The sequence below is a fragment of the Asparagus officinalis genome, chromosome 7 (genome assembly GCF_001876935.1).
Source record: "Asparagus officinalis chromosome 7, Aspof.V1, whole genome shotgun sequence".
NCBI lineage: Eukaryota > Viridiplantae > Streptophyta > Magnoliopsida > Asparagales > Asparagaceae > Asparagus > Asparagus officinalis.
Window position 1 is genome coordinate 87,976,657 of NC_033800.1, and position 11,474 is coordinate 87,988,130.

Below are 11,474 nucleotides of genomic sequence, written 5' to 3' on the forward strand. Positions count from 1 at the left end.
AGATCCATCTCAAGGCAGACATACTAATAGCGATGACTCAATGAAAACTTGTAACTAATATCACCAATCAGGACATCTCAAATATAATTATCCTAAATTGGAAAAGAAGAAGGCCAAGAGTGCTTACATGGCCGCTCAGGACAACTTCATCTCATATGATAGTGAAATTCAACTACATTCAGTCTTTCAGGATGCGGAACTGCAGCGTTAATTTCAGCAATTTTAATTATTCAGCAGTATCAAAGTTCACAATCATCATCCTCCTCTTTATCCACTACTCTCAAAAGTGCAGGTACCTCTTTATCTTTACTTACATCGTCTTCGTCTTATATTTGGATTATAGATACAGGTGTCACTGATCATGACTAGGAATCAATGTATCCTGTCCTCTTTCTCTCCTACATCTAATTCAGTTATATTAGCTGATGGTTCACGTACACCTGTTCAGGGTGTCGGCAACAACAATCCTACACCTAGTCTTCCCCTTTTCTCCGTATTTTATCTTCCTAGTTTTCCCTATAACCTTTTATCTGTTAGTAAGATTACTAAATTACTAAATTGTACTGTGGCATTCTTCCTCACACATTGTCTTTCAGGATCTGGTCACGAGAAAAACGATTAGGACAGGACATGAGCAGAACGACCATTATACACTGAACTTGGGCGTCGAACATTTAGCTTGTATTGGAAACTCATCAGCTCTACAATACCATTGTCAGCTAGGACATCCCCTTCTCTCTGTTCTCAAGCTTCTAAATCCCCAATTCAAATCTCTTTCCTCTTTAGAGTGTGAGTCGTGTCAACTTGACAAACACCATCGTGTATCTTATCCTAATCGAGTCAATAAGAGGACTGCAAAGCCATTTGATCTTGTTCATTCTGATGTCTGGGGGTTAATGCCCAATAACATCTAAATTGGGATTCCGGTATTTTGTCAGTTTTGTGGATGATCACTCTCGTGTTACTTGGATTTATCTTCTCAAGTCTAGGTCTGAAGTCTTTTCTACATATTAACTCTTTTATTCTGAAATAGTCAATCAATTCAAGACTTCGATAAAAAAATTTCGATCTGATAATGCAAAGGAAGATTTAGATGGCAACTTTACTAGTTTCTTTGAATAACATAAAATTCTCCATCAGTTTTCTTGTGTTTACACTCCTCAACAAAATAAAGTTGCTAAACGAAAGAATAGACATCTCTTTGATATTGCTCGAACCTTGCTATTTTATCATCATGTTCCCAAAGAGTTTTAGGGGGAAGCTATCCTAACAGCATGTTACTTGATTAATCGAATACCCTCTTCTGTTCTGCAAGATAATTTTTTTTTAAAAGTTCTTTACCCCAACGATGATCTCTTTTCGTTTCCTCCAAAAAATTTTAGCTCTCTGTGCTTTTTTCATAATCACAGTCCAAACAAACAAAAGTTTGACTCTCGGTCTATTAAAGGCATTTTTCTTGGTTACTCCCGAAAACATAAAGATTACAAGTGTTTCTGTCCATCACTCAATCGTCTGTGTTATCTGCTGATGTAACATTCTTTGAAGACAAACCTAGTTATTCTAGTTTTCCAACTCCATTATCATCGGATGAGTATGACTATTTAATCCTACAAGAGTCATTGGTTAACGATGGTGATTCATCCACTGATAATACTATTTACGCTACTGGCAAAGATTCCGCTCGGTTTAACGACCCAATTCAAGTTTATCATCGTCGCTCTGCTCCTGCTCCTAAGCCAACGTCGGCCTCAAGACCACGTCTTCTGCCAGAAGAACTAGAATCAGTAAGTGCAAATTTACCCTCTTCTGCGGAAGACCTTCCTATTGCACTTCAAAAAGGGACACAAAATTGTACTCAACATCCTATTTCTAACTTTATCTCTTATGATCGCATCTCCTCCACCTTTCGATCTTTTGTTACTTCCCTCGACTCATATTTGGTTCTCAAAAATGTGTCAGAAGCCCTGTCTATTCCAGGTTGGAACCAAGCGATCAAGACGTATTGAGGGCCTTGCGACAGAATAAGACTTGAGATTTGGTCCCACTTCCACTAGGAAAGCGGCACGTCGGCTGCAAATGGGTGTACACTGTCAAATTAAATCCTGATGGAACTTTAGCACGCCTGAAAACCCGACTGATTGCTAAGGCTATTCGCAGGTGTATGGCTTAGATTACTTAGATACCTTCTCTCCAGTGACAAAAATGACTTCTGTTCGAATTTTAATCTCATTAGCAGTGACAAATCACTGGCCACTTCATCAGTTGGACATCAAGAATGTATTTCTTAATGGTATTCTAAATGAGAAGATTTACATGGAGCAACCACCAGGTTTTATTGCTTAGGGGGAGAAGGCGAGGGTGTGTAGGCTGAAGAAATCACTTTATGATAGAGCCTGGTTTGGACGTTTTGCATTGGTTATTCAGGAATTTGGGTTCAGTCGTGCACAGAAAGATCACTGTCTTCTGACGATTTTAGAATGAGAAACGAATTCTGCTTGTTATCTATGTGGATGACATTGTAATTACAGGGGATGATGCTTGTGGTATTGACAACCTGAAGAAACATTTACAGACACATTTCTAAACCAAAGATATTGGTTCCCTAAAATACTTCCTAGGCAATAAAGTCGCAAAGTCAACGAAGGGTATTCTTCTGTCATAAATAAAGTACGTCCTAAATATGCTTTTAGAAACTGGAATGTTAGGATGCAGAAGCAGTGCTTCTTCAATGGATGTAAACTCGAAACTACTACCAGATCAGGGGGAGATTCTTGAAGATATTGGATAATATAGAAGATTGGTTGGAAAACTGAATTATCTGACGGTGATCAGACCTGACATCACATTCGCAGTCAGTATTGTGAGTCAGTTCTCATCCGCACCAAAAACTACTCACTTGGATGCGGTAATGAGAATTTTAAGGTACTTGAAGAAGGCTCTAGGATGAGGAATTCTCTACTCAGATTAAGGATACACCAGAGTTATGACAAATGAGTCTTAGCAATCAGTACTTGAAGAAGGCTCTAGGATGAGGAATTCTCTACTTGGATGCAGATTGGGCTGAATGTCCTTTTGATAGGATATCAACTACTGGATATTGTGTCTTTCTTAGAGGAAATCTAGTGTTATGAAAAAGTAAGAAGCAAAGTGTTATATATCGATCCAGTGCAGAATCAGAATACAGAGCTATGACAAATGTGACACTAGAGATGGTTTGGATCAGAAACCTATTAATAAAAATTGGTCTCCCTCCAGAATGTCCCATGGATCTATATGACGACAATAAAGCAGCAATTCACATTGCTGAGAATCCCGTGTTTTATGAAAGAACCAAGCACATTAAAGTTGACTGTCATGTAATCCGTAAGAAGCTCAATGATAAAATCATCACGGCAAAACATGTATCGACAGTAGATCAGTTGGCAAACGTTCTTACAAAATCACTTGGTCGAACACGGGTTGACTTTATTTGTGACAAGCTGGGCATGCATGATATATATGCTCTACCTTGAGGGGGAGTGTTAGATGAAGAAAGTATTAGTTTAGTCCCACATTTCTTGTAAGACTAACTTGTAACTAATCCATCTCTACACATAAAGTATAGAGTGAGAGGATAACTCTCCAATAATCTCTTTTCTCTCCAAACTTTAACATGTACAAAATGGAAGTTATATAACATAAGATGGATATATAATACAAGATGGAACACTAATTGAAACCTGAATTGTTGTAGTCCGGCCAATTGTAAGAAGAACCAAGAAAATACTGATTTTCAATATATATGAAGTGCTGAGCAGATCTGATTGCCTTAACATATGCTGTATGGATGCTCTTGTCAACCACCAAATTCTTTTGACAGACAAGGTTCTGCGTTATTAAAGCAAAGATAACAAAATCAAAATGTGAGTCAATCAAAATCAGAATAGAAGGATCAACACCCCCCCAACCCCCCCAACCCCACCCCCCCAAAAAAACATACAAAGCTAAGCAAGAACATGACAAGAAAAGAAGAGAGTGAATCAGTCACAAAAAAAAACAAAAAAACGAAAAAAAGATCAAGTATAGACTAAAATAATTTCTATGATGAATTATATTAACGAACTCTTTTGTGGGCTTCTTCAACCAGTCTTGCAAGTCTTCTTGCTTTCCCTATTCGTGCATGTTTCTCAGCATCAGAAAGCATTTTGGAAAATCCTTCACCTTTTGCTGATCCAGAATCAATAGAACGGAAAACCTGAAAAGGTTAAGAAAACCATGTAAATGAAAGAAGTTTTAAGTAAAAATCTAAAAGAACATAGTGAAAAGTCCTTTGTTATATAACCTGCACATGCCAGTTTTCTATATCCCCTTCCTCAGTCACCCGTAAGCTTGGGTGATTAACAGGCACACCAGGTTTAGGACTAATTATCCAAGAGATACGCTCTAGTTTTAGTAGGGCATCATCATGCCAGTGAGATGGTTTTTTAAACCACCAACCCAACTCCCTCCACTTGGTCGCTTTCCGCCATCGCTGCTCAAAATTTGTAAGTATATCATATGCAGCAGGGCCTTCAATCTTGCAGTGTAAATCATGCCAGGGTTGCCTTGGACCTTTAGTTTCTGTCTACACAAACAAAAGAAGAAAGAATCAAAATGCTGATAAGAAAGGAAAGATCCACAACTGAACGACGTATAAAGGCTAATGTCTAACAATTGGACATTAGAAACAAAGAGGTCACTTACAACTTTAAATAAAGTCATTAAACATGGTAAAATAAACAGCAAAAGATAGTACCATTATCTCCAAATCATGTTCACACAGTTTTAAGATATTTTTTCTTTTCCTTTACCAAGACCATTGCATAATTTTTTGCTTACCCGATTGGGAGTCCCATCCTTTTTCTTCCTTCCCTATGCTGGCTGTTTAGGGAGTTCATTGCTCTTTATTATAGTCAAGTTTCCTATGAAGTTTTGAAATAGTGTTTTAGGTTTCAAAACATTTTCATTTGAAGTGAAGAAACTAGAGAGGCAAATTAGAGTGGCCATCTAGGGGAGCACAAATCAGTTGTGTTCCTAGTCTTTGGGAACCGTGAATTCCCCCATTTTACCTAGTGAAACTAAAACCATAAGATGCTCTAAGTGGTATACGGGGTCCCCATTGCTACTAGAAGCCTTGGGTTCCGTCTTTTGAACTTCTACATCCCACTGTTTTCGTAAGCATGATAACACCTATAATAATGAGTTTATATGGAAATTGGCATAGGCTAAATCAATGAAACTATTATAAATTTTCACCATTTCCACACTGAAATAACATGAACTATGTGAAATAGAGAGAAGTACCCTAAACATTTTTATTCCTATAATGGTACCACACTAGAATTAAAGGAAACTGTAATTCTCAAGTCTCAACTGCTTCTCTTGATCCAATCTTCTTTTTGTACTCCCTCCCTTCCTCCCCTCCCTCCTCCCTCCATCTTTTTCTCTCTCATCCTCCTCCTTGATCAGCTTTCATCAATCCTTAGTCTTTCCACCTATGTTGCGTAGATATAGACACGGATGTGATCAACTTTCATCAATCCCTAGTCTTTCCATTTACATTGCACGTATACAGACACGAGTGCGGATACTGGACATGAAAAATTTATAAAGGGTAGGATAGGGGGAAACAACTATATAGATATATATTAAAATTTATAACCTACACGAGATCGATATTGCTTTTGATTCACATGTTATGAGAACTAAAATCCCTCCCTCCCTCCTAATCTACTTTTATCACCCCTCCCTCCCTCATCCTCCCTCCTGATCTACTCTCATCAATCCGTAGTCTTTCTACATATGTTCCACATATACGGACACAAAGTGCGGGTGTGGAAACGGGACACGACAAATTTATAAAAGGTAGGTACAGGGTCACGACTATATAGATATATATCAAAATTAATAACCTATATGAGATCGATTTTATTTTTCATTCACATGTTATGAGAAATAAAAACCCTCCCTCCCCCTCCCTCCTGATCCACTTTCGTCGCTCCCCCTCTCTCCCTCCTCTCTGCTCTTTCTCATCCTTCCTCCTGATCTGCTTTCGTCAATCCTTAGTCTTTCTGCCTATGTTGCACGTATACGGACACGAGTGGGGGTGTAGAATCTGTGGATACGAACATGAACGCGAATATGGGACATGACAAATTTATAAGAGGTGGGATATAGGGACACGATAATATAGAGACATAGTAAAATTAATAACCTACATGAGATCGATATTGTTTTTCATTCACATGTTATGAGAAATAAAATCGCTATACCATTTTGATGTTTCTTTTATCGAGTAGATTGTAAATTGAAAAACTGCTCGTTTTTAACTAGATACCCAAACAATCCTTTAAAATCATAACTTATGAACTAGGTATGGGCTAAAACAAACACGTCCTGAGTCCTATGAGTTGCATAAATTTAAGGTTAAGTGTACAATATACGTCCAAGAAGTGTGTCACGAGTTATTTAAACTAAAGCATGTGTTATATAATTGAGTACATGTTTGGACAAAAGTATTCATATATTCAAGAAGTATCTAAGGAGTGTCGGACATAGACATTGATATGGAAAGTCTCGGACACGGATAGGGGAGCTAAGATGAAGTGTTTGGGTAACCTAGATTTCCACACACTCCATCCTACCTAGACTGATGTTGGCCGTCTCGCCTAGTTCAACTCCAGTCCAACTAAATCAAATACCTATAAATTTGCTCACCAAATCTTATCACCAATCTCTGAGCAGGAAATCAATATGCTTGAGAGATCTCTTTAACACCAGCTCAACACATCTCAATCAAAAGCATGTCCACAAATTGAAGCCTTCCAACTGTCATATCATGTCAAGCTCAACACATTATGAGGATGTGATTTTACTCTTTAACATTTCATCTGCAGGTTGCATTATGAGGTGAAAGTTTCATGATAGTTTTGACTTTGCAGTAATTTCACCAACTAATATATCACATAAGATCACCTTGACCAGATTTTATTCATTTTTCGAAAAATGTTAATACCCATTCTCCTGTATCATAGGTTAGAAGAAGGCAGACAGCAAACAGTAAATCTACATGTTTAGCATGTCATAACTATTATTTGATGAGATTGTTAACCTAGTTTAGGAACACAGGTAACTTCATTAAGCTTATCTTGTTACATGTTCATTTAGTTCAGAACAACTTTCAGAAATGAAATATAATAAGAACACCTTGTAAAACATAATAGTAAAATGGGGAAAAGAATAAGGAATAATTTAAGACATGAAATATAATATCAATATTTATTTCAAATATAATGATAAAGGAGATAATGTACTTACAGCAAATGTAGGATTATGAAAATCATTTGCAAATACAGTGTCTAGATCAGAAAAAAGTCTATGCTCTGGTGTGTCATAACGTCCATCACAAAGATCAAGGCCCCCAATAAAAGCTGTAATTTTTCTGTTATTTCGATAAGCTTGTGTGTCGACCAGGACACATTTCTGATGGTGTGTAAATAGGGTTCCCACAACCTGAAGGATCAAAAGCAAGAATGTAGTGTTCATTAGCAAAGTTACCAGGAAACAGAAAAAATACATATCAGTTAATTGACCCCCCTCCCCCAAACCCCAAAAAGAAAAAAGAAAAAAAATAGAACTCTCTTGCCCACATACATGATGCAGGACAAATTATTTCCTACCACATAGAAACAATGGCATTTCCCACATACTAAACAAAATTCTTAAGAAAATCATGGCCAGTAATGTTGACTATATAGTAATCCATATAATTGAAAATGAAATTAGATACAGAATATTAAGTAGTACTCTAAGGAAATCAGTAAGTTCCAGTGGTCAAGGGATTTATAAGTTAAAACGGCCTCCTACCATAGAAAAGATAATTAGGATAAGTGTGTGTTGGACAAAGAAGGATTTTGATAGATCAGCAGGACAAACATGAGAATTTTGAAGTGAACATATGGTAATAATAAATAATGGATCACCAAGTACAGATCAAAATAAAATGGTACACAGACTAATAAGTTGGTGTGTGCACAGGAAACAAACTGTGAGGACCATTATACATGATTTCATTCTCGTTTTCATTTTATGAATGGAGGACATAGCAAGAAGAGTGTTGAACTAAGATGGACAACTAAGTTGGAAAAAAGGCGGTTGGATACTTATAAAGTATATCCTAGCAAACTTAAAGGATTTCATGGTGCAAACCCTCTGCTTGAAAATGCTGAGCTTATTACTGGCATAACGAGGTGACAGAACACAAATGACTGAAGAATGCTTGAAAAATTTCCGGGTTTCTTCATCATGAGTTGCCATAACACCCTCCTGCACACACAAGAAAAAACACTTAGTTCGAATATAACAATCAATTTAGTAAAATGGAACTGACCAAAAATAAAAGAATGCAATGATTGTGAAGAATAATAAAATTGTATAAAGCAAAGTATTACAATAAGTTGCTAGCTTGGCTATCAGAGGGACGACAAATGTGTTACATAATGGTCCTTAAATGATTACTATGTGGCTAACATCACATTTTGCAGTTCCTAAAGTCATAACATCAATCACATATACATGCAAGCAGTGATTAAAATTGAAAGGGGTTTATACACTGAAGACCTGAGGCCTATGACCTAGAGTCATCACCTATTTAACAGTTAATTTTGTCTCAGCTCCATATGATGAACCGAACTTCATTGTGCAAAAGTGATAACCATGAAAAACAGTGCAATTTGATCGATACTATTTCGCATGTCTACACATCTAAACCACATGACGAAGTTCTACTGGATTGTAAAATGACACCCCTTTCATTGCTCAACAGAATATGCTATTTATCCTGAATAATTAGTTCTTTCATCATCCATGTGGTCGATTCGCGATAGAATTGCTAGTAAAAATTTAAACAAACGCAGATGCTAGTGTGGCTTTATAATGGTTTACAATTGTATCATGGTGAATTACTACCTTTTTAGGTTTTTTGTTGAGGATCTCCTAATTAAAACCTAAATTGAACTCTATAGACCATGAAATCTTATCTAACTAAAATGCATGATTTTCATTTTGATAAAAAAAAGCCCTAATCTCACCAAGAATGAAGCAACTCTTACACTCACCGTCCTGATACACTCTTATAATGTGATGTTTTTAGGAAATCTTGGTGCTAAAAGATGCTGCGATGCCTCAACAATTTGGCATCAGTTATTGATGCAATTGTGTTATAGTGAATCTTACAAATCTTTTAAGGTTTCATGTTGAGGATCTTCTAATTTAAACCTAGGATGGGTCTATGGACTATGAATTTGATCTATGTAAGCGCCAAGCTGTCCCCTTTCTCCACCCTTTCTTGGAATCCATACTAGATATATCAAGAAAACCCTAATTTCACCAAGAATCAAGAACTTCTACTCACTGTCCTGATACACATCTTATCGCATGAAATCTTATCATCCCTAACCCCCTTTCTCTACCCTTGCATGCAATTCATTCTACATTGACAAAAAACGCACAATTCTACCTTCAAACTAAGCAAATAATACACCAGTTTTACAGGGAATCAAGAAATTCTATACGCACCGTCCTTGACTGGTAAGATTCACAAGGACACGCCTATATTAGATTGACAAAAAAACCTGTGATTTCATCAATCAAGAACTTCTTCAACTGACTGTATTGATAGACATCATGCAATGTTTTTATGAAACCATGGTGTTAAAAGATGCCACTATACCTCAAAATTTTGGTACCAGTTATTGATGTAATTGTGTCATAGTGAATCTTACCAATCTTTTAAGGTTTCCTATTGAGAAATTTCTGATTAAAACCTACACTGAAGTCTATAGACTATGAAATTTGATCTATATAACTGCCAATTTTCCCCCTTTCTCTACCCTTACCTGCAATCAATGGTAGATTGAAGGGGGAAAAACCTTATTTCACCAAGAATCAATAACTACTTCAACTCACCGTCTTGATAAACATCTTATCATGTGACGTCTTATCATCCCAAACAAGCATACAAACCCTAACCCCCTCCTGTGACTTATACTTCAAAAGATCCCCCAACGTCATCTTTCCCGCCTCAGGCAAAGCCCTCGTGGGCTCCCTCACGAGCCTAACCTTATCATAAATCGACCACCCAACAAGGTAAATCAAATGATGCGCCTCCAGAATTGCATGGCAGATATCCTCCCAACAAGTCCCATGCTCAAAAACCCTCCCCTTCTCCAGCTCAATCTCCGGCAACTCCCCCTCTCTAACATGCGCATCTTGATAAAGCTTCACCATCCCCCCATTCCTCTGCTCAAAGTAGCAATTTGGTACTCCTCCGTTCAACTTCCGGTACACGGGGTTATCCTGCACCGGTGTGAAACGGAGAGAAACAAGGAGAGCGCAGTCGGGTTTCGGCGGTTTGCCGGTCTTGGGTGAGATCACCGGGACCCACAACCGATCAATTGGGCCGGCAGCAATCTGCGAGAGAGGGATCTCGGCAGTCCCGATGAGCTCGGCGCCGAAGAGGTCATTGTCTTTGACATGGAACAAGAGGCTGGAGGCTGTGTGGGCCAAGGGGACATTGAAGTGCTCGTTCCAGACAGGGTTTTGGGAGTTGGGGATGACGCGGGTGCGGGCGACGGTGGCGCCGGCGATGGATACGGTGACGATAGGGGTCGCTGTGATGGGGTGGTGGCGACGGGCGGGCGGGAGGCGGAGGGACGGAGGAGGAGATGGGTGCGCTGGCAGGGGCGGCGAAGCAGCGGCGGAGGTGTGCGGCTAGATGATCGTCCGTCGTTTTGGCGGAAGCGCAGCGAGCTTCGTGAGTCTGGAGGTCGACGGTCGCGGCCATGGAGGAGGACGAGGTCCTCTTTATCGTTGGACATTAATAAAGTTGGAAATTCTAAGGGTTTTTTCTTTTTGGTGGGTGGGGAATTTAGACGAACAGGTGGTGGGCGGTTGAGGAGTAGGCGAGGGAGAGGGATCTCGGATTTGGTTTCTTCGGTTTGTAGGTGAGTTCAGAGTTTTCTGGGTGGGTTTTCAATTAATTGTTTGAATCTTGTTGGGGGCGTGTTTCTTGAGTTCGCCGTTACGGGGGGCATCGTTGTTGTTGGGATGTAATGTATGATGACTTGACGAGCGGTTGGAGGCACGTGCAGAGTGATGGATTCCGCTTGACATGGCGAGGTGCGTCATCTCCCAAGTAGGACGTCATGCTAAAAACCCCCTGAACTTTCGGCGGTGTTGCAGATAACTTACATCACTTCTATTATATCACTACACACCTGAGCTTTAAGGGGGGTAGTCATCTAGAACTTAAATTTAGAACTGAGATAATTTGTGGAATAAATTTTTAAGGTGTTAGTTGTAGGCGTCAAAAAATGCTAATAGATATCCCAAACATAGAGAAGATCACTCAAAGGGATCTCATATTGAAAAGCAAAGCAGGAATGAACTGTCTCGCC

At 38.8% G+C, this 11,474-nt stretch overlaps 1 protein-coding gene across 1 annotated transcript in view; it reads right to left on the bottom strand.

Annotated features, from left to right (window-relative positions):
- Positions 1 to 11,474, bottom strand: part of LOC109847474 (phospholipase D delta-like) — a 34,645-nt gene that overhangs the window by 12,812 nt on the left and 10,359 nt on the right. The window contains exons 2-7 of the mRNA XM_020416702.1: positions 9,985 to 10,751; positions 8,227 to 8,343; positions 7,336 to 7,530; positions 4,322 to 4,603; positions 4,103 to 4,234; positions 3,720 to 3,867 (exon numbers count right to left, since the gene is read on the bottom strand). Coding sequence (XP_020272291.1) covers positions 3,720 to 3,867; positions 4,103 to 4,234; positions 4,322 to 4,603; positions 7,336 to 7,530; positions 8,227 to 8,343; positions 9,985 to 10,751 — 1,641 coding nt within the window. The remainder of the gene's footprint in view (positions 1 to 3,719; positions 3,868 to 4,102; positions 4,235 to 4,321; positions 4,604 to 7,335; positions 7,531 to 8,226; positions 8,344 to 9,984; positions 10,752 to 11,474) is intronic.